General features: G+C 36.3%; 1 protein-coding gene across 4 annotated transcripts in view; it reads left to right on the plus strand.

The window, feature by feature from the left end:
* The window catches only part of LOC128859987 (laminin subunit gamma-1), a 32,398-nt gene extending 21,074 nt beyond the window's left edge, over positions 1-11,324 (plus strand). For all 4 annotated transcript variants that reach the window (XM_054097178.1, XM_054097177.1, XM_054097179.1 and 1 more), the window contains exons 3-16: positions 3,197-3,330; positions 3,417-3,544; positions 3,603-3,907; positions 4,070-4,379; positions 4,817-5,228; positions 5,293-7,569; positions 7,661-7,868; positions 7,930-8,033; positions 8,107-8,240; positions 8,303-8,418; positions 8,502-8,588; positions 10,257-10,427; positions 10,497-10,626; positions 10,692-11,324. In XM_054097178.1, the coding sequence (XP_053953153.1) occupies positions 3,197-3,330; positions 3,417-3,544; positions 3,603-3,907; positions 4,070-4,379; positions 4,817-5,228; positions 5,293-7,569; positions 7,661-7,868; positions 7,930-8,033; positions 8,107-8,240; positions 8,303-8,418; positions 8,502-8,588; positions 10,257-10,427; positions 10,497-10,626; positions 10,692-10,903 (4,728 nt within the window). In that variant the 3' untranslated portion in view covers positions 10,904-11,324. The remainder of the gene's footprint in view (positions 1-3,196; positions 3,331-3,416; positions 3,545-3,602; positions 3,908-4,069; positions 4,380-4,816; positions 5,229-5,292; positions 7,570-7,660; positions 7,869-7,929; positions 8,034-8,106; positions 8,241-8,302; positions 8,419-8,501; positions 8,589-10,256; positions 10,428-10,496; positions 10,627-10,691) is intronic.
* Positions 11,325-23,264: the final 11,940 nt, after the last annotated feature.

The raw sequence follows: 23,264 nt of genomic DNA on the forward strand, positions 1-23,264 counted from the left end.
CACCATATGTATATGTAGATATATGTACAGCCCGCAGCAAAATGATGGGACATCAAAATTATGACCAGATTTTATTACTTTTCTTCTTGTTTTTATTTTGCATGTTCATTATTTTTTTCATGAAAGTATAGGTCATTACCTAACAAAAATGTTTAATATTATTTTAAATTAAATATTTCAAGTTTTATTATACAAAATTAGAAAAATTCCTCGAACTTTTCATGCCAATGCCACAGTTTTTAGATAAAATTTATAGAACAACTTTTGGCACGCCATTTTTTAGCTTATTAAAGTTTAGTGCGAGTCTGAAGTGGTTAAAAACTATCGCTGTTTTTTTTTATAATATATACATATTGGGGTGTGGCCTATATATGGAGAAAATTGCAACTCCGGTGAAAATTATCAAAAATTAATGGGAAATTTGGACCACCCAACACTTCCACTTGAATAAAATTTAATGAGCTAAAATATTTCTAAAAGCTATAATCAAAAACCGTGGAATTGCGATGAAAGTAAGTCTGAAACTGCGTTTTATATGGCATTTTTTCGACAATAAGCCGTGCTTTTATAAAAAATAATAATGAACATTTACAAATAAGGAAAATTGTCGAAACTGTAGAAAATTTTGACGTGCTTTTTGCTTGCTAGTTGTTTGGCTGAGATAATCCGGCCGGCAGGCAGCTTTTATGAGGTGTTTGATATTGCTTGCTGGGTGACGACCGCACTTTTTTACCAAAACTAGACACTTCAGCAAGAAATACAAAAAGGGATCCTAGGATAGTGAAAATTTATGCCCATGTTATATTTAAGCTTGTTTATCAAAATACTTCTGAGTCTACATTCCAACCGAAGTTAAAGGAAATTGTACTATGCATATGTATGCATATATATATATATAATATATATTAGGGCGGGTCGATTTAAAAATCGCTCATTGCTCTGTGAAAATCGTATTCTAGGGATCAAAATAAGAAACTTTGCCGAAGGAACCATACCTCTAAAACGAATTCTGATGTCCCCCAATTTGGGTCGAACGAAAAATCCCACTTTGACCCATTTAGAGTGCTCCAATCGAGTTCAAATGTATGACCGACCCCCCACTAACTTTGGACAGCCGATCCACCCATGCCAGTGGCACACCCCCTGGAACTCCCCTGGGGGTTTGACATACAATCATTTCAAAATATCACCATTTTTGGCCTTTGCATGAGAAAAGAAACTAAAAAGTTCGACCCAAATTGGAGGAACATCAGAATTCGTTTTAGAGGTATGGTTCCTTCGGCAAAGTTTCTTATTTTGATCCCTAGAATATGATTTTCACAGAGCAATGGGCGATTTTTGTGCCTCCTCACAAAAGACACTAAAAGTTCGACCCAAATTGGGGGACATCAGAATTCGTTTTAGAGGTTTGGTTCCTTCGGCAAAGTTTCTTATTTTGATCCCTAGAATATGATTTTCACAGAGCAATGGGCGATTTTTTTGCCTCCCCACAAATCGACCCGGCCTAATATACTTTTGATAGAGCAATTTAAACCCCGGATTCGAATTCTACGCAAAAAATTACTTCGGAAATCACACTACACTTTTATAGAACATTCCGAACCCATTTTTTTGCAGACCTTTGTTGTTAATTATAACACTAAGTAATTGCGGATTTCATTCATAGAAGGCTTCAGTTGAATTTTTAGGTTTGCAGACGTAGTACAAATGTAAAACACATTTTGTTATTTGATAGTTGGCATTTCAGCTGTTAATCAATAAAAAAAGTTTTTTGATCGGTTGCGTAGTTTTCGTTTGGCGTTCGTTGAAAAATGGAAAATCAAAAGGAACATTTTCGTCATATTTTGCTTTTTTATTTCCGCAAAGGGAAAACCGCATCGCAGGCTCACAAAAAGTTATGTCCCGTTTATGGTGTCGAAGCCCTAAAAGAAGGGCAGTGGAAAAATGCATTTGCCAAATTTCGTTCTGGTGATTTTTTACTCAAAGATGCAAAATGCTCTGCTCGTCCTGTTGAAGTTGATGACGCCCTAATCAAAGCAATAATCGATTCGGATCGTCACAGTTCAACACGTGAGATTGCAGGGAAGCTTCATGTATCTTATACACGCATTGAAAATCTCTTAAAACAACTTGGCTATGTTCAAAAACTCGATACATGGGTTCCTCACGCAACGCATTAACAGCTGCGATTTGCCAAAGAAACGTAATGTAAATGATCCATTTTTAAAACGACTGATAACTGACGATGAAAAATGGGTTGTTTACAACAACATCAAGCGGAAAAAAATCGTGGAGCAGGCCAGGTGAACAGACTCAAACAACATCAAAAGCTGATATTTATCAAAAGAAGGTTTTGTTATCAGTTTGGTGGGATTACAAAGGAATTGTCTATTTTGAACTCTTACAACCCAAACGAAGGATCAATTCTGATGTCTACATTGAACAACTAACGAAATTGAACAATGCAGTTGAAGAAAAGCGGCCCGAATTGACGAATTGAAAAGGTATTAACAATGAAAGGCCACACACATCTTTGGCCACTCGGCAAAAATTATTGGAGCTTGATTGGGATGTTTTGCCACATCCACCATATAGTTCTGACCTTGCACCATCGGATTACTTTTTGTTTCGATCATTACAAAACTCCTTGAATGGAAAAAATTTCAAAAATGGTGATGATATCAAGTCGTACCTGATTCAGTTTTTTGCTAATAAAAACCAGAAGTTTTATGATCGTGGGATTATGATGCTGCCTGAAAGATGTAAAATGGGCAATACATTACAGAATAAAGTTATTTAGTTTCATGAAAAATTGTCTTTGATTTTCTAAAAAAAACCCGCCATTACTTAGTTGCCAACCCATAACTATTAAAAAATTCTAACAAATAAATAATGTAAATTCACAAAATATTTTCGGATTTTCAGAACCTTCTACAAAATATTAACCAAGGGAGAAAATATAAGTAATTCATGGAGATTTAATCAAGTTATGATAATTTTTTTACTTGGTCCATATATGTTTCAGAGTCGTTAAAGAGTTAGTTTATTTCACCAAAAGTCCTACAAACTTCTTTGGAGTTAGTTCATATGTAAATTTATAAATGCTTATTCGATTTTATTTGTACATCCTTAAGAATTATTTCAAGCATCTAACTCTGATTTTTAACTTAAAAACCCTTTTCGTCTACGTTCCCAGAAATGTATGCCAGAATTCATAAATGCCGCCTATCAGCTACAAATAGAGGCCACAAACACTTGTGGTGAGAATGGCGACAATCACTTTTGTATACAAACCATGAATCCGAATCATAAAAATTGCGAATTCTGTAGGTAAGTCTAAATCATTAAACGAATAAAGGCTCGATTATCATACAAATATTAATCGACAACAATTTCAAAATTTTGTTTTTGCTTAGGTATGAAGATCATTACCCACCGTACCTCACCGATCTTCACGACCCACAGAACCCCACATGGTGGCAGTCGGAGACAATGTTTGAGGGTATTCAACATCCCAACCACGTCAACTTGACGCTGCAGTTAGGTAAGCCGCCAAAAATACTGCCGCTGTAAGCCTCGCAATTGAACTTTTTCCTTTGTAGGTAAATCGTATGATATCACCTATGTGCGCATCCTCTTCCGCTCTCCACGTCCCGAGTCTTTCGCCATTTATAAACGTACTTCGGAAAACAGTGAATGGACTCCGTATCAGTACTACAGTGCAACTTGCCGTGACACATATTCATTGCCTGACTCGCGTGCCATACTAAAGGGTGAAGGCGAGGCGCATGCGCTCTGCACCGGCGAATATAGTGACATATCACCGTTGCGTGACGGTGAAATCGCCTTCTCCACGCTAGAGGGCCGGCCGAGTGGTATCATTTTTGAACGCAGCAGCGAATTGCAGGTGAGCAACACACGCCCATAATATATTCACAATTATAATATATGTATGTTTGTAAGTGCAAGTGTAATCTGAGAACACTTAGCACAAATGCCAATCTGCACCGCGCGCTAACTCAGCCAAATCTTCTATCTACACCGAACTGAATGCGCTTTCTATTTGTAGGAATGGGTCACAGCCACCGACATACGCATCACCTTGGATCGTCTGAACACATTCGGCGATGAGCTCTTCGGTGACGCACAGGTACTCAAATCATACTTTTACGCCATCTCCGATATCGCAGTGGGCGCACGTTGTAAGTGTAACGGTCACGCTAGCAAGTGCGTAGCCAGCACCGGCATGCACGGCGAACGCACATTGGTCTGCGAATGTCGTCACAACACCGATGGACCGGATTGTGAAAAGTGTCTGCCTTTGTACAATGACGTAAAATGGAAAAGGGCAACATCCACTGAAGTCAACGAATGCAAAGGTAAGCATTGGTGTTGGAAGCCGAGGGGGATGGAGTAGAGTGGTCCCACAAATCAATGTTTGCGCTTTACGTGAAAACAGGATTATTTAGTTACCGTACATAGTAGTGGTATTAGAGTGTGTAGATCACTCACAAATGCCGATATGTGGCATTTGGTAGAATAAGAGTTTAGCACAGTAGCACATTCGCTAGGCAAGTGACCAGACGAAAATGACTACCGGTCTATTTTTACTTGTATCGATATTGCGCTTGTTAACGGTATTTGCGTTATGGGTTCAGCCGCAGGGTCATCATCACTGGGACTATTCGCTTGAAACAAACAAATTCAATTTTCATACCACCAACTGGTATTTTGTAAATTGTAATTGTCCCTCAAAAGCGTTGACAAAGTAGAATATGTATTGTCTATATGTATGTATATTACGTATACTTTTCAGCTTGCAACTGCAATGGTTTTGCGGACAAATGCTTCTTTGACGCACATCTGTTCAATATAACTGGACATGGTGGTCACTGTTTGGATTGTCGGGAGAATCGCGATGGACCTAACTGCGAACGTTGCAAAGAGAACTACTACATGCGCGAAGACGGCTACTGTATCAACTGCAACTGCGATCCGGTGGGCTCACGTTCGCTTCAATGCAATAGTCACGGCAAATGTCAATGTAAGCCCGGTGTAACTGGTGAAAAATGTAATCGCTGTGACAACAATTATTATCAATTCGGTCAGCATGGCTGCCAGCCTTGTGGTTGTGATGTGCGTGGCTCTGCTGACAATGTGCCATCATGTAATCCGGATACTGGCATTTGCCACTGCAAGGAAAACGTAGAGGGAAAACGTTGTAACGAGTAGGTTTTACAGTTAATTTTCAAAGTATTGAATATTGATGAATATCATATTTCGCTATTGCAGATGCAAACCTGGTTTCTTCAACTTAGATCTGGCGAATCGTTTCGGCTGCACACCCTGCTTCTGTTACGGTCACACCTCTGAATGTCAAACCGCGCCTCATTATTCTGTTGTTTCAATAACTTCGAACTTCAATAAGCACAAAGAACGTTGGACTGCCATGGATATTTTCAACCGCGATGTCGATATTAAGTATAATCAGTATAGCCGCAGTATAGGCACGACCGCACAAGGCAACGAATATATCTACTTTCTGGCACCTGATCGCTTCCTTGGCGATCAGCGCGCCTCATATAATCGCGACTTAAAATTCAAACTGCAATTGGTTGGCCAAATTGCACCCAGCACCAGTGCTAGTGATGTTATTTTGGAGGGCGCTGGCACCAAGATTTCTTTGCCGATATTTGCGCAGAGCAATGGATTGCCCGATCAAAGTGTGAAGGAATACTCTTTCCGGCTGCACGAACACCGCGACTACCAGTGGCAACCCACCCAATCGTCCCGTGGTTTTCTATCAATACTCTCCAATTTGACAGCAATAAAAATTCGCGCTACCTACTCCGTACAAGGAGAAGCTATTTTGGACGATGTAGAACTGCAAACGGCTCATCGAGGCGCTGCCGGTCAGGTTGCTACATGGATCGAGCAGTGTACTTGCCCAGAGGGTTATTTGGGACAGTTCTGCGAATCTTGCGCGCCTGGTTACAGGCATAGTCCAGCACGCGGTGGTCCATTTATGCCTTGCATTCCTTGCGACTGTAACGGTCATGCCGAAATTTGCGATTCAGAAACCGGACGTTGCATTTGTCAGCATAATACAGCCGGCGACAACTGTGACCAATGCGCACGTGGCTACTATGGCAACGCCCTGGGCGGCACACCTTACGATTGCAAACGTTGCCCCTGTCCCAATGACGGCGCTTGCATGCAAATTAACGGCGATACTGTAATTTGTACCGAATGCCCAATTGGTTACTATGGCGCGCGCTGTGAAATGTGCTCGGACGGTTTCTTTGGCGATCCAACTGGCCTCTACGGCGCTGTACAAACGTGTAAAGCCTGCGACTGTAACGGCAACGTGGATCCCAATGCAGTAGGTAATTGCAATCGTACTACCGGTGAATGTCTCAAATGTATACATAACACCGCTGGCAAACACTGCGATGAATGTTTACCAGGACATTTCGGCGATCCACTGGCTTTACCACATGGTCAATGTGACCGCTGTACCTGCTACCCACCGGGCACAGAACAAAATCAAGATGGTATTACACAGTGTGATCAAGTCACTGGTCAGTGTCATTGCAAACCAAATGTAATTGGTCGTGACTGCGGCGAGTGTCAGCCGGGCTACTTCAATATTATGTCGGGTAATGGTTGCGAGAACTGCATGTGTGATCCCATTGGTAGCTACAATTCCACCTGTGACAAATTCACCGGCCAATGTTTCTGTAAGCAAGGCGTTGTTGGTCAACATTGCGATCAGTGTGAAGTCTATCATTACGGATTCTCCCAGGAGGGTTGTAAGACATGCGAGTGTGATGAGAGCGGTTCGAAGGGATTCCAGTGCGATCAATATGGTCAGTGCCCATGCAATGATAATGTAGAGGGTCGCCGTTGTGATCGTTGTAAGGAAAACAAATATGACCGTCATCTGGGTTGCATCGATTGTCCGGATTGTTATAATCTAGTGCAAGATGCGGCTAACGAGCATCGTGCCAAATTGCAAAACCTCAGCTCAACATTAGACGAGATTGCGCGCACACCCGTTACCAACGATGAGGAATTTGAGGCTAAATTGAAAACTGTCCAAGAAAAAGTGAATATACTATTAACCGATGCAAAATATGGTGCTGGTGAAAGCGGTCAGACTTATGCTGAAGTATTGGATGACCTACACAAGCGTCTCAGCAATATCCGTACTCATCTCGTTACCGCCGACGAACTGCAGGACAAAGCTAACCATGAGATCGTTAAGGCTAGACAAAACTACACAAATGCTCACGATATTATTGAGGCTGCCAAGAATGAACTACAGAATGCGCTGAATCTACTAAATGATGATGGCGCACAGGCACTGGCCAAAGCCAAGAATAAATCTGTGGAGTTCGGTGTGCAATCAGATCAAATATCGGAGATATCACGTGAAGCGCGCGCTTTAGCTGACCGCTTGGAGTCTGAGGCACAAGTCGACTTGAAGAATGCCAAGGATGCCAATGAAGCAGTGGAGAAAGCCTATGAGTTGGCTAAGAGTGCCATCAACTTACAACAGAAAGTTAGGTTAGTACTTTTATTAATGATGTAGATAGTACCAGCCATAAGTTAGATCCAATGGGAGAAAGAAATATAATTATTGAATTTGTATTCCCAGCGACGAACTGCGTTCGGAGGTGCGTTTGGAGTTGAATACCGTAAAGCAATCACTGACCAATGTAGCACAAACAACTAAGGATGCTCTGACGAAAGCAAACGAAGTTTATGACGCCGCCCTAACTATGCTAACGGATGTCAACGGACTAAGCGCACCTGAAATCGATATCAAAAAGCTAAAGAAGGATGCGTTGGCCGCAAATGAAGAGGTAATCAAGTATACATATTTTGCGATCTACACATGTACGTAAATGAATTAATTAATTGTAGGCTGATCGCATGCTGAAGCAAGTTAACGATATATCCAATAGCAATGGTAACATATTTGCCGACTTCGATGAAGAATATGAACTAGCCGACCTTCTAGTTCTCAGGTGAGTACACAAAGTGCATAAAAATTCAGGTAAGAAGAAAATATTGACTTTCCTCTCTGTTGCCTATTTAAAGAGCGAACGAACAAAAACAAGACGACATCAAGCTTCTAAAGACAGCTCAGGAAGCATTTGATAAGGCCACAAAAGCTGTTGAACAAGGCGACAACACACTGAAAGAAGCCAATAACACATACCACACTTTGGCAGGTATGTGCAGCTTGAGACTTAGTTTTGAGATGCAAAGTAATAACGGTACATTGTAATCATAGGCTTTCAGGCTGATGTGCAGAAATCGTCGGAAAAAGCTGATCTAGCACTAAAGACAGTACCAAGTATCGAGCAGGAAATCGAAAATGCCGAACAATTAATAAGACAGGCGGGAGAGGTAAACAAACATCGATTTTTAATTATATCCTTTTATCCCATATATGCTTCCATCATTTTTTTTTTTTTTGTTCCTTCTTTTAGGCTCTAATGGGTGCGAATAAAAATGCGCTGGAAGCAAAAACGAACGCCCAGCAGGCGCAAGAGAAGTATGCCGAACAGGCATCACAGGTATGTAACTACCTATACATACTCACACAAACATGCGAGGTTTGTTCGAAAAAAGGTGACTCTTCAAGTTTGTCGCGTTACGTACATTCGGTTTTTCCATTTTTTTTTCCAACATGTCCTTATCCGTCACTTGCGTTTTTAGTTTTCTTTTGACAGATTTAAATTCGCACTTGTTTTGGTGTGCTTGACGATTTTTGCTTCGAAATTGATCAATTTTGACCGTCGCATGAACATTGCAGACCGCTCTAATTAGCTGTCTAGATGGGTTCTCAAAAGCGCTCTGAATGTTAACCCTCAGAAAACAGAATTAGTGCTGTTTTCGAGGAAATAAAAAATTCCACAATTTGTGATGCCAACATAAAATGGTGTAAGGCTAGAAATAGGAGATAGCGCAAAATATTTAGATATAATTCTCGACAAAAATCAAAATTGGAACATTAAAATAGAGGGCAGAGTAAAGAAAGCTACTCTTGCTCTATTCTCATGCAAATAGACAATAAGACACAGCTTTGGTCTTTCTCCAAAGAACACTCACTTTCTGTATAGGGCCCATCCTCCTTTACGGGATTATATTCTGGTGGACGGCTGCCGACAAGACAACGATTAGAAACAGGCTTCAGCGGCAATGACAAATTAGTGAGAGTGGGCGCTACCACTCTCCTCGCTCTTGGTATGGAGATTGTAGGTATATCCCTCTCAACCTACAAACTGCGTTGTACGAGTACAAGTAGCATTGCCACTTAAGCCAACACAAGATGAGTTGATAGACTGACATGTAATGCTACAAAATAATTTGCAGGGACGCTAGGCGCTCGAAGGCGCTATTGAACCGGTCAAGGAAAAACGTCTCGATGTTAGTTGTCTTGAGTAACTGAGCAACTGTTTCATGACTCGACATGCTCAAAGATGGGACGTACTTCATTTCGACGTGCAGAGGCTGCAAGAATAAAGAGGAGGTCTTCCACCCGTTAGACAACTTCTCTGTTCGTGATGCTTAGAACCTTCATAAATCATACTGCTGACCTTAGGGATATAAGTGTCCGCCATATTAATGAGTTTGCAATTACGACAAAATGGTTGAACGACGCTTTAGCAGATAAATTGTTACTGTGGTATCACCACGGATCGGCAATGGTCTAACTGAGAGGGTTTGGAGACCGATTGCCACTTCTACCTACATACCACGAACATCACTCAGGAGTTATTGAATGATGTTAGCAACGATTTCGGGTTTCTTAAAAAAGTCATAATTGGTAATAAAACATGGATATACGGTTATGACACCGAAATCCCAATTGCATTAATGAAAATTGGGGGAGAAGAAGAATAAGAAGAAAAGAGAAAACATTTAGAATTGTGAAACAAGCAGTTATGGCCAGTAATGACCAGTAATGACTATTTCATAATAAATGAACTCTCATTGTTTGTAACATCAATCCCCCTCAGCAACTACTTTTACCGGACTTGGCCCTCTGCGGCTTTTTTTAGCTCCCAAAACAAAAAAGAGCTCAAGGCGATAACTAAAATGGCGTATCGTAAGTATCTCGAATATTTGAAAAAGCGCTAATATTCGAAAGATATAAACAGTCACCTTTTTGGTATACTAAATATTTATCATTTGAAAAACAATTCAATTTTCAAAACATTTTATATTCTACATATTTTTAGGATGCGGAAATAATTCGCAAAAAAGCAAACGATACCAAAGTCAATGCCCGCAAGCTGCATGATGAAGCTGATCAACTCAATCACCGCGTACAAATTACTGAGAGCAGCATTGCTAAGTTGGATGAATCGGCTAACAAAGACGATAACCTGGTGGATGATGCTAAACGAAAGGTAACTTCAACTAAGGTGGATTTAAAAAAATACTTTTTTTTTCTTTTTTTTTTATTGTCCACAACTTAGGTTGGTCAAGCGAAGGCTGGCGCCCAAGAAGCACAGGGTCAGATTGATAAGTCTATACAAGAACTCGATGACATCAAGGAAGAATTGGAAAATCTCAAAGATATTAATGTGGACGATTTGGATAAACTTGGTTAGTATTTATTATGGAACTGGAATGATTGTGCACATATTACCAAATTCACATTCTTCACATAGAAAGTCGCCTCGATCAAGTGGAGATCGAATTGAATCGAGTCAATTTAACTGGTCGTATTGAGAAGTTCCGCGACTTACGCAATGCGCAAAAGAAATGGATCGACAAGTATGAAAAAGATTTATACGATTTGGAAGAGCAAGTTGCAAATATTCGTGCGATAGCTCAAGCACTACCTAACGATTGTTATTCGCGTAGTCGACTGGAGCCATAAGCGATCTGTGAATCGCTAAACACTGCCCAATAAACCATAGAAACAAGCTCAGAAGAGCATGCCTGGAAAGATTTTGAATGGACATTTGTAGTAGGGCATGCGAAGTGAGAAGTTAAAAATCCAAATACTATATAGTGTCTCATATAAAAATATTTTAGTGAAAAAAATTAAGTTAAGCTTTAAAATGTGTTTCAATTCTGTTTTTTTTTTATGTATACGCCCTTATTTTCTTTAAGCTGTTATTACCGAAATGAACAAAAAATGGACCTATAAATTTTTGGTTTTGAATTTTTGTCCATAAATATTTGTATGTACGTGGTATATTCGTTATAACATCCGACTAAACTGTACTCTCTAATTTACTAAAACCCTGTATTAACGAATATCAACTGCAATAAAAATTCGGCATGTAACATTTTTACCAAGGCTTAATTTTTACAAAAATTAAACAAATTGAGTAAAAATATATGAGAATACAATTCACATTGAGTGGCCTAAAAAGTATGGTAACGTATTTTAACAAAATTAAAAAACTTCTCTTCGACAGTGTGGCGCCAAGCACCCAAAAAAGTGTGTAAGCGTCAATTATATCTAAATCTTCCGGCTTGTTTTAATTCCCGATGAAAGCATTTCAGTATCACTCTATTAAGTGTTTGTAAATTCCCGAATACAAAATATTAAACATCAAGATACCGCAAAAAAAGAGAATAAATTATTACTGTTCAAAAATTGCTACGTACGGAACTCATGCTCACTTTTTTGCTCGTATACTTGCCCATCCGACGACCCTAAAACAAAACATCGTTAAATATTTTTCAAGAATATTCGCTTTATAAGAAAGAGTAAGTCTAGTTTGCAGCATAGTTCTCATCATTCCGGCTCCTATTTGAGCAGTAATACGAAACAGGAAACACCATTTTTAATATTCCTTGGTCTGAAAAAATAGTAATGAAGAAAGAAAAAAAAGCGTAATCCAGCAACAAATAAATTGGTTCACAAATCTGAACACAGGCCTAGTCCATACTTTTGCATACAATAGCAATGCCACTCATTACACACTAACATATACATAAGTATAGTATATTGGGGTTATACGACCCTCACGAGTTTTTTTTTTCTTGTGGCAAAAATTTACTACTCACAGCACTCACAACAAAACCGTTGTAGATTGTATAGTAAATTTTGAATAAGCTGCGCAGGTTATCTTAAGAAAATTGAATTGAAAATTGTACAGGATGGGCCATATAGCGTTGGCTTTTTAAACCACCTATTTTTTTGAGAATTATAACACAAATGACATGTCAAATGTGTTCATAATTCACTTAAAGGTTTGACATTTACGAAATGGGACGCTATACGCTTGAACAAAATTGGGAAAATGGGCAGAAAATCGTTTGACCGAAGGTGAGCATTTTTACCGAAAAATCATCTTTTCTGATGAAGCTCATTTTCACATCGGTGGCTACGTCAATAAGCAAAATTGTCGGATTTGGGGCTCAGAAAATCCACACATTACAGTAGAGAAGCAAATGCATCCACAACGAGTCACTGTATGGTGCGGTTTTTGGTCTGGCGGCATCGACGGGCCATTTCTTTTCGAAAATGAGCGAGGAGCCGCGGTTACAGTAAATGGCGAGCGTTACCGTGACATGCTCAACGAGTTGTTTCCAAAAATTGAAGAGGATGACATGGACGACATTCGGTTTCAACAGGACGGTGCAACTTGTCACACTGCTAAAGTTACACTCGAGCTTTTGGCTACCATTTTTGAATTCCGATATCAAGTGGCCGCCTCGGAGCTGTGATTTAAGCCCGTTGGACTATTTTTTGTGGGGAGCCGTTAAGGACAAATGCTATGCGAACCATCCAGAGACGATTGATGCTTTCACACCCGAAATCGAAGTTGCCATTCATGAAATTGGAGCCCAAATAATCGAAAATGTGCTTAAAAATTGGGTTGATCGAATGACCTACTGTAAAGCCAGTCGTGGTAGTCATTTGAACGATATAATTTTTCATTCATAAATGATAATGTTCAGTCTTCAAAATAAAAAAAAAAAGTTTGAAAAAATATTGATTCGTTTTTTTTTCTATAGCCGATTCAAAAAGCTAATTTTACATGGCCCACCCTGTACATATGCGAGGGCATATTTTATTATATATTTTTAATCAAGGCACATTATACCCGACACCAGGAAGTTCTTAATAGTGATTGTGATACCGAAGCCGCGACCTCGGCATAGACACTGTCACTGAAACAGTAAAAAGAAGCAGCAGTAAGCATATCCTGCGACTATTACAGCACAAAAACTATGAAATGAGACTGATACCGAAAATGGAACTTCAACCAAGAAGACTAAAGCTCAAAACACCCACATATCTTGCTCGTACTGTAATATAAATATAATTATAGAAACCTATGTTGTATTAGTAAAATTATAACTAAATACCACCAAAGACAATAATGTTCTCTTCCAAAGGGAAGGGACATTTTAATTCCAAACCCCAACACAAATTACTTTTTGTTAGAATTAACAGATTGTAATTTATAATGGAATTAAAAAAAAAAATATATGGCAATATTGCGAAGCGATATTAAAACGTTTTCAACTTTTGAAAATGTTAAGCGTTCGAGCATTTCGAATTTAAACGTTTCATATACGCATAACTCTGAAAAATCGGAACAGCAAAATTTGTGTTGGAAGAAGTTTACTTTAAACAAATTCGCTATTTCTTATATTTTTATTAATTTATCAAATACAGACATTAGTGAAAAGTGAAGAAGTTTGCCAATTTTGTCACAGTCTTGTTTTTTAATTCCGTCATAACGCACTTTCTTTCCGCAACAAGCCTTGACTGCTTGATTTCTTATACTTTAGTAATAAGCCGCTGTCACAAATTTTCGTGGCGACTTGAACTAATTCGTTGTTAAAATCTCATTAAAATGCAAACCGCCCAAATTATTGTATATATTTGCAGTATTTAAGATAAGTTTTGAAAATAATACTCTTTAAAATAATACTTTTGAAAATAATACACCACAAGTCTTTTGAAAATAACACCACACGCACTCGCAGTCAAAACTTAACTGATTAACCGAACTTCTACTGACGCTCACACGAGCGACAAAGTAGCAGGCGAGCATTAACGGGAAAAGTCCCGTTGTCAATATTGATGTCGAAAATATACATATAAGTACATGTGACTTTTGCTAGTACATATGTATGTACATTTTCAACACGCCACCTCAAAAGTTACATTAACAAATTTTTAGAATATTAATATATTCACTGACGATCTTGTGCGATTCTTTTTATTTATTTTTTTTTTAATTTTTCTATTTCTGGGGATAACAATTTTGATCCAGCATTCGCTCATGGGATTAAGGAAACCCAGTAAAACTTAATCCAGATCAATTAATATTTATAGTTAACAAAATTCATTTTCAATTAACAAAAACATAAAGAAATTAATACAATAATTCAGTTTTTCACTTTCATAAGCTTTTAGAATAAGTAAGTAAAATGAAATTAATATCATTATTCAATTTTCAGTTTCAAAAATTTTAGATTAAGTTTGAATAGTAATATGAAATCAAATATATATAAAAAGCTTCATAAGCCTTTTAGATTAAGTTCAGAGTGTAATCAGAAATAAAGTTGTCCTTCTTTTAGTTTAATTAGGTTTGGTATGAATAAATTGTCTCATTAATTTATTCTGTCAGCCCCAGTTGGTTTCTCAAGGTGATGAATCGTGCTGCTGGTAACGGTTTCGTCATTATATCGGCCAATTGAGAATCTGTTGGAATATACTTAATACAAATTAATTTCTTCTGAACTTGTTCCCTACTGAAACGATATTTAATATCTATGTGCTTTGTTCTCTTGTGGGAAGTAGGATTATTAGCAATACTAATACAACCTTGGTTGTCTTCAAATATATCTATTGGACCATTTAATTCTAGTTTAACTTCATTTATTAATGACTTAAGCCATAATGCTTCTCTGACACCTTGAAATAGAGCCATGTATTCCGCTTCAGTTGACGAAGCAGCAACGGAATTTTGTTTCATAGTGCTCCATGAAATTAAACAATTTTCAAACATTTTAAACACGAATCCAGTAGTGCTTTTTCTGTCAGTCTTGTTTCCAGCCCAATCAGAATCAACATATCCCATCAGAATACTATTAATATTTATATTTTTATGAAATGTCAATTTCAAATTAATAGTGCCTTTCAGATACCTTAAGACCCGTTTAAGACATTGCCAGAGTTCCTTATTGTTGTTATTTGTATATCGACTTAAAATGCTTATCGATGTACTCAAGTCAGGACGTGTACATAACATAAGGTACATTAAACAACCAATCAAGTTTCTACAAGGTGCATCATATAATTCTTCTGATTGTAATGCCTCATAGTTTAGTTTGCTTGGGAGAGGTGTACTAACTGCATGACAATCTTCCATGTTAAATTTTCTTAAAACATTGCTAATATATGCTGACTGACTGAGACATAACTTATCGTTCTTCCTGTCAATTTTTATACCAATAAAGAATCGAATTTCCTGTAAGTCAGTCATTTGAAATTTACTTAGTAGGTAAGATTTAAATTTAGACATTGTACAAGAGTCATTTGTAGCAATTACTACATCATCGACATATAGAAGGATATAAATATTTTTAGAAATATCTCCTTTATCTAAAATATATATACAATACTCAGCTCCTAAATTTTCAAATCCAGCCTCCTTTAATACCAATTCAAAAACTTCAAACCAACATCTTGCAGCTTGCTTAAGGCCATAAATTGCTTTATTGAGTTTACATACTTTATCCTCATCTGCATGGACTAAGCCTTTTGGAATCGTCATGTAAATTTCATCTTTTAGAGTTCCGTTTAAAAATGCGGTTTTTACATCCATGTGATGAATTTGTAGGTTATATTGATTTGAGAGTGCTAAAAGAAATCTGAAGCTTGAAATTCGTGCAACTGGTGCAAATGTCTCATCATAATCTGTCATATATTCCTGAGTAAAACCTCGTGCTACGAGTCTTGCTTTATAACTTTTTAAATTGCCAAATTCATCTTGTTTTATACTAAATACCCACTTGCAATCAACTATGTTTTTCCCGTCAGGCCTTTGCTCTAAACACCAAGTATTGTTTTGGGAATGAGAGTTAAGTTCATCTTCAACGGTTTTTTTTTCATTGAACTCTATCTTCACGAAATTGAATTTCGTCATAAGTATTCGGGACGTCATTCAAACATATTTGAGCATTCATAAGACATTTTTCTAAAAATCGATATGACAATTTGGGTTTATCTTTAATTCTTTCACTGCATCTAGTTTTCTTTTCAATTGCAACCTCTTTTAATTTATCACCAGTTTCAATAACTGGATCGGCATTCTCGAGACATGTGGAATTTTCTTTAGGGTGCACATCTGATCCTTTATGAACAGATTCATAATTTTCCACCAATGGAACAACCAACTCTTCCAACTCTGTAATTACAGAATCATTACTAGAATCAACATTATCTAGTTTAACATTAGAGTCTTCTTTATGAACATCACTATTTTCTATGATGTTAACTTCATCCACCACAACATCCCTTGCTATCATAAACTTCCTCGAGTTCATGTTCCACAATTTATACCCATTTGGCTCATAACCGACAAGTATAGTTTTAATTGACTTATCGTCAAACTTCCTTTTTTGAACTTTATTAAGTGCATATACTGTCGAGCCAAATATCCTGAGATATTTTAAAACAGGCTTTTTATTATGCCAAATCTCATAAGGTGTTTTCTTTATATCTTTCAAGGCTCTACTTGGGGACCTATTAATTAAATATGTTGCTGTTAGAACAGCTTCACTCCAAAATTGTTTGCTAAGTTTAGCACAACAAATCATGGAACGAGCCTTCTCGGTGATTGTTCTAATCATCCGTTCTGAAACACCATTCAATTGTGGAGTATGAGGAACTGTAAGATGATAACTGATGCCTTTTTTCGACACAAAACTCACGCATTTCATTAGATAGATATTCCCTGCCATTATCGATATATAGATTCACTATTTTCAAATTAAAGTGAGCTTCAGTTTTTGCAATGAAATCTTTAAAAACCGAAAATACATCCGACTTATAAGTTATTAGGTATGTAACACAATAATGTGTGAACTGGTCAATAAAAACCACATAATAGTTTTTGTTATCAATTGTAGTGGGTGTGATTGGACCACAGACATCAGAATGGACTACAAACAATGGTCGCTGGATATGCTCTTTATTTTTACTTTTTTCAAATTTTTATCTAGATTGTTTGCCGCTAATACAAGCCTCACATATATCACTGTTTGACTCAATACGACTTAAAAGATTGATATCTTCAAACAAGTTATTTCGTTTTATTTCCGAAAATTTTCCTAAACTTATATGACCTAATCTTCTATGCCACAAGAGATACTCTGCACTTTTTAATTTATTAGACGTGTATACCTTTGCATTTAATTGAAATGTTATAATTGGTATATTATACTCACTCTTCCCTTTAAGCACTAATTTACCGTTTTTAGTGACTTTTATGCCTTCAGGACTAAATTCAGTTGTTAGGCCAGCATCCTGCATCCTCTTTACTGATAATAGATTGTGTGGAATTTCCTTGCTATATAGCACATCTTTCAGTGAGATTTTGTTTCCAGCATTGCTTAGGTTGACCACTCCTTTGGCGGTAGCATTGATATATTCTCCGCACTTTGCAATCTCAATTGCAATATTGGACTCCAAGTGTTCATACTCCGAAAACAACGCTATGTCTTTGATTAGATGGTCCGAAGCCCCAGAGTCAAGAATAAAATCTACCTCACTTGCAATTGCATTATTTTGTGTATTTCTTATCATGAATGCAAATCCGCGATCTAACTGTGTAGTTGTAGCTATTTGAGCTTGTCTCTCTTTGCCATTATTTTCGTTAGTCTGATTCCCTGCCTGCCTTTTCAAAATGAAACAATCTTTCTTTAAATGCCCCAATTTGCCACAGTGAAAACATTTTAGAGGTGATTTAAACTTGTTTTTAAAAGGCTTCTTAAATTGATTATTATTATGTTTATTTTTGTATTTATTGAATTTAAAAACGTTATTTCCAATGGCCTGCAACACCTTAGCACTTGTGTCCTTGCTGACACTGTTTAATTTAATTTCCTGGTCTAAAAGTCGTGTTTTTACAAATTCTAATGTCAGGTTTTCCTCTGACAGGGTTTCAATTGCCGTGATTACTCCTTCGTAACTTGGTGGAAGGCTTAAAAGTAACTGTGCAATTTTATCCATTTCATCCAACCTGCCTCCTGACGAAATGAGTTCAGTTATAAGGTCATCAAAAATCTTAAAATGATTTAGAAGTGGAGTATCACCCTTTAATTTTAAAGCAAACAACTGTTTGCGCAAAGATAGCTGAGAAGCTAAACTTTTCCTCTCATATAGTGCATCTAAATTTGCAAAAATCTGTCTGGCAGTATTTTCTCTGCTCGCAAGAACAACAAACGAATCGCTTAAATATTCTATTACAATATTCTTTGCATTTCTCTGTGCCTTTATTATTTCATCTCAAGAATGATAGAAAGAAGATTTCGCCCATCAGAGCGTACGTGACGTCACGTTTGCAGAGTTGTGCAGTATTGCCAACCATTTGCTCTACGCAATAAATTTAGTGCTTTTTTATACCGAAAATGCGATAATTTTTAAGTTTGGTGCTTGTGTCTTTTTGTTTTCAATTTAAGGCTACCGAGATTTTAGGTTGAAAAAAAACGGTATTATTATACAAAAGAAGTTTAAAAAAGGCCACTCTGAGAAGATTTTAGTGCTAATGAAAATTTTTTTACTCTTATAAAATTTGATAATTTGAAAGTGCAGATTTAATTTTTGGCTCCATTTAAGGCTATGCAAAAATATTAAATGCCCCTCTCTCAACTCTTCTTAAGATTGAAAACCTTTTTGCACATTTTAAAAAGCCTTTGAATTTATTGAATGCGAATTGAAACCATAGAGGTGTAATCGTTTCTTCCGGTCATCAATCCTTAGTGAGACATAGAGCATCAAGAGGTGTATTCATAGTAAAAATAAGCAACAAAATACCAGAAAATACTAAAGAAACCATACTGACATTTTTACAAAAAGAGTACCTTATCTAGTTACATAACTTCAAATATAGCAAAAAAGTTGTTTCCTTAACAAAAGAATTTCGCTTAACAAAAAAAACTCATAAATTAAATTGTACATAAGCATAACACATTTATTTAAAAAAAACGCACATTCTACAGACAATTTGTCACGCATACAAAGTTCTTACTTAACACAATAAAAATTTCGTGTTTTATTTTCTTTAAATGGGCATTTAGTGCGTTTTTATATCCAAAGCTAGGCAACTCTGCAGTAGCGAGAGAGAGATTTGACTGCCGAAAGCAGAAGAACACCAACAACACCGGCAATCGCGGGCAATGCCACCAGATGTTAAAAAAAAGTAAAGCTAAATAAAACTGAGTGAATTATTTAAATAATTATTAAAAAATGTATATTTTACAAAATTAATATATAAACATGACATTTTAATTAGAACTGCTAGAAAAATGTCATGAAGAAAGAACTAAAACTCCGAGACAAAAAATAATAAAAATAACAAAAAAAAATGCTAAATCAAGTTACGAAAATAGTAATCTGGCCATACTGGAGCTAAAATCACGTAACTAGTTGTCAAATTCGGTGAGCGCAAAGTAACGGGACCACGATGGGCGCCATCTCATTATTCTTTGCATCATGATTTCATCTGTCACCTTTTCTGGTTCCTCATCAACCATGATGCAAAGAATAATGAGATGGCGCCCATCGTGGTCCCGTTACTTTGCGCTCAGCGAATTTGACAACTAGTTACGTGATTTTAGCTCCAGTATGGCCAGATTACCATTTTCGTAACTTGATTTATGATTTTTTTTTTGTTATTTTTATTATTTTGTGTCTCGGAGTTTTAGTTCTTTCTTCATGACATTTTTCTAGTTGTTCTAATTAAAATGTCATGTTTATAATTTTGTAAAATATGCATTTTTTAATAATTATTTAAATAATTCACTCAGTTTTATTTAGCTTTACTTTTTTTTAACATCTGGTGGCATTGCCCGCGAGTGCAGGTGTTGTTGGTGTTCTTCTGCTTTCGGCAGTCAAATCTCTCTCTCGCTACTGCAGTGTTGCCTAGCTTTGGATATAAAAACGCATTAAAATGCCCATTCAAAGAAAATAACCCAACAAATTTTTATTGAATCACTTAAAGAACTTTGTATGCGTGACAAATTGTCTTTAAAATGTGCGTTTTTTTAAATAAATATGTCATGCTTATGTACAATTTAATTTATGAGGTTTTTCTTAAACGAGACTCTTTTGTTAAGGGAACGCCTTTTTTGCTATATTTGAAGTTATGTAACTAGATAAGGTACTCTTTTTGTAAAAATGTCAGTATGGTTTCTTTAGTATTTTCTGGTAGTTTGTGGCTTATTTTTACAATGAATACAACTCTTAATGTCCTATGTCTCACTAAAGATTTATGACCGGAAGAAACAATTACACCTCTAAGGTTTTAATTCGCATTCAATAAATTCAAAGGCTTTTTAAAATGTGTAAAAAGGTTTTCAATCTTAAGAAGAGTTGGGAGCGGGGCAAATAATATTTTTGCATAACCTTAAATGGAGCCAAAAATTAAATTTGCACTTTCAAATTATCAAATTTTATAAGAGTAAAAAAATTTTCATTAGCACTAAAATCTTCTCAGAGATCTGGTCACATTGCCCATGATTGCGGTTATTGTTGATGTTTATGAATATTCGTTTCTTATTTGAAATGTGCGTTAATAAGAACAAACGGTAACAAACGTTTTAGTGAATATTTACGCAAAAATAAGATATTTCGTGAAAGTGTACTCGTATAAGTGAAAAATAAGAAAACATGAAATGTCCAGTGAAAAATTGTGCTAGTAAGAACCTCAGTAAAGCGTGTGATATAAGCTTTTTTATATTATATTTCCAAAGGATGAGGCGCTCTGCAAACAGTGGATGCATTTCTGCCGGCGAGGAAATGCCTTCAATCGAAAAACGAGCTTTATATGTATGAAGCATTTTACTAGTGATAGCATTGAAGCATTCGGTAGCTTTAAATTAAACGCAAAAAGAAACAAACACGAAACTTCAAAATTTTCGCATTTTCGGTATAAAAAAGCACTAAATTTATTGCGAAGAGCAAATGGTTGGCAATACTGCACAACTCAGCAAACGTGACGACACGTACGCTCTGATGGGCGCAATCTTGTTTATATCATTCTTGTCATCAACTACTCTTAATAAATCTTGTTCTTCTAATAGTCCCCTTACTCTTAATTTCCATATAGAATACCTCTCGCCGTCAAACGGTTTTATGTTTCTCTTCCCTTTATCCATTTTTTCTCTGAAAATTTATATACACCAAAAATTATTATTCACACATGTATGCACATATAATTTGAAGTTTGCGTTATGCATGTATGTACGTATGCATGGATGCAAGAATAAAGAATATCACAATCACGGAAAAAAACTTTTAAGCAAATTGCGACGTACACACGCATTTAGGCAAAAGAAGAAAAAACTAAAAAACGAGATTCAATGCACACACACATATACACATAAACACGTACATAATGTACGTACATCAATAAAATTTCACAATGCTGAAACAAATAAAACTTTAATTATGATTGTTTATAACATTATCAATTCATATATGCACAATGAGATTTATCCAGCAGCCATTGCAGGAGGAACACTTCCTTTTCCAAGGTAAACAATGGCATCCAACATATACTTTGATCTGCTATCACAAGATATAACAATTTTGATGCCATACTTCTTCCGGTTCTGGTTGATATTCCGGATCTGCAACACTGTCCCAAGAATCCTCATCAAAGTTACAAAGCTCCAACTCCAATTGTCTTCTTCCTCAGATTCTAGTTCAAGTATTGCATCCAAAATATTTTGTTCTGATAGCCCGCGACCAGCCATTTGTATGCTCTGTAGTTTTCTTTACGGTAACATAATACAAAACAGAAACATAATTGTCATAATTCAGTACAAAATATATTTTTTAGACACGTAGTAAGTTACTGATTAATAAATTTGACTCACACAATTTAGTACGTAAAGGGTACCGATGAGTAAATTTTACTCACTAACTTTTTTTAAATTGTCCACAAGCGGGATAAATCAAACAACACCATTCAATGCTTGCGGCAGCCGACTAATGACAGAGTGGGTCAAGCACTGCTAGTGGCTTGACTTTCAGTGTGGCCAACCTGCAGATTTACGAACAAATCTATTCCTTATGTGAGTAAATTTTACTCACAGTACCCTTCTAGGGTTAAAAAAAAATAAAGTTAAATAAAACTAAGTGAATTATTGGACTAATTTTTAAAAAATGTATATTTTACAAAACTATAAACATTACATTTTAATTAAAACAGATTTGAAAAATGTCATGTAGAGCGAACTAAAACTCCGAGACTAAATAACAAAAAAAAAATTCTAAATCAAGTTTCCCAAATGGTAATCTGGCCATACTGGTGCTAAAACGACGTAACTCATTGTCAAATTCCCTAAGCGCAAAGTAACGGTACCACGATAGGCGCCATCTCATTATTCTTTCCATCATGAAGTACAGATATATAAGTAAAAATACACTCAGCTGGTCGTCAAAAAATAACCACAACTGAAATCACCTACTCTCAAAACACTCTTTTCTTAACAGGGTTGCATAAAGAATTATTAAATTTCATAGAAAATCGTAACAAAAAGTCTAGAAAATTTCGTCTAAATTTAGATGTTTCTCGAAAAAAGCATTATAATAGCTAAGAAATGCGGTAAAAATATTTATTGTTTATTGTAAATTTTCCAAGTAAAAGATATTATTTTGTATTACTATATTCTATTAGTTTTTAATGTTGCCATAAAAATCCAATTTGGCATAGCTCCCCGTCAATACATTCAAGCAAACAGACCAAGCACTCACACTATTGTACTCCTAAGTAAATGTTAAATTCACAACTAGGCTACCTGTACAAAGGAAGAACAGAATGTTTTACTCGTACTTCTGTACAATGGTTATCACTTCGAAGTTAAAATGGAAGAAGAATAAGGTTTTGTTTAATAAAAAATGATTTGAAGTTGAATACTAATATATTTTGTATTGTTTTTGGCGCAAAAAATTTATATTTTTATATTTGTATACATTTCTGTGATATTTTTTCTAGAGATATTTTAAATAAAATGAAAAGAAACACAAATTTGTG

This window comes from Anastrepha ludens, chromosome 4, assembly GCF_028408465.1.
Source record: "Anastrepha ludens isolate Willacy chromosome 4, idAnaLude1.1, whole genome shotgun sequence".
In the NCBI taxonomy this organism is placed as follows: Eukaryota; Metazoa; Arthropoda; class Insecta; order Diptera; family Tephritidae; genus Anastrepha; species Anastrepha ludens.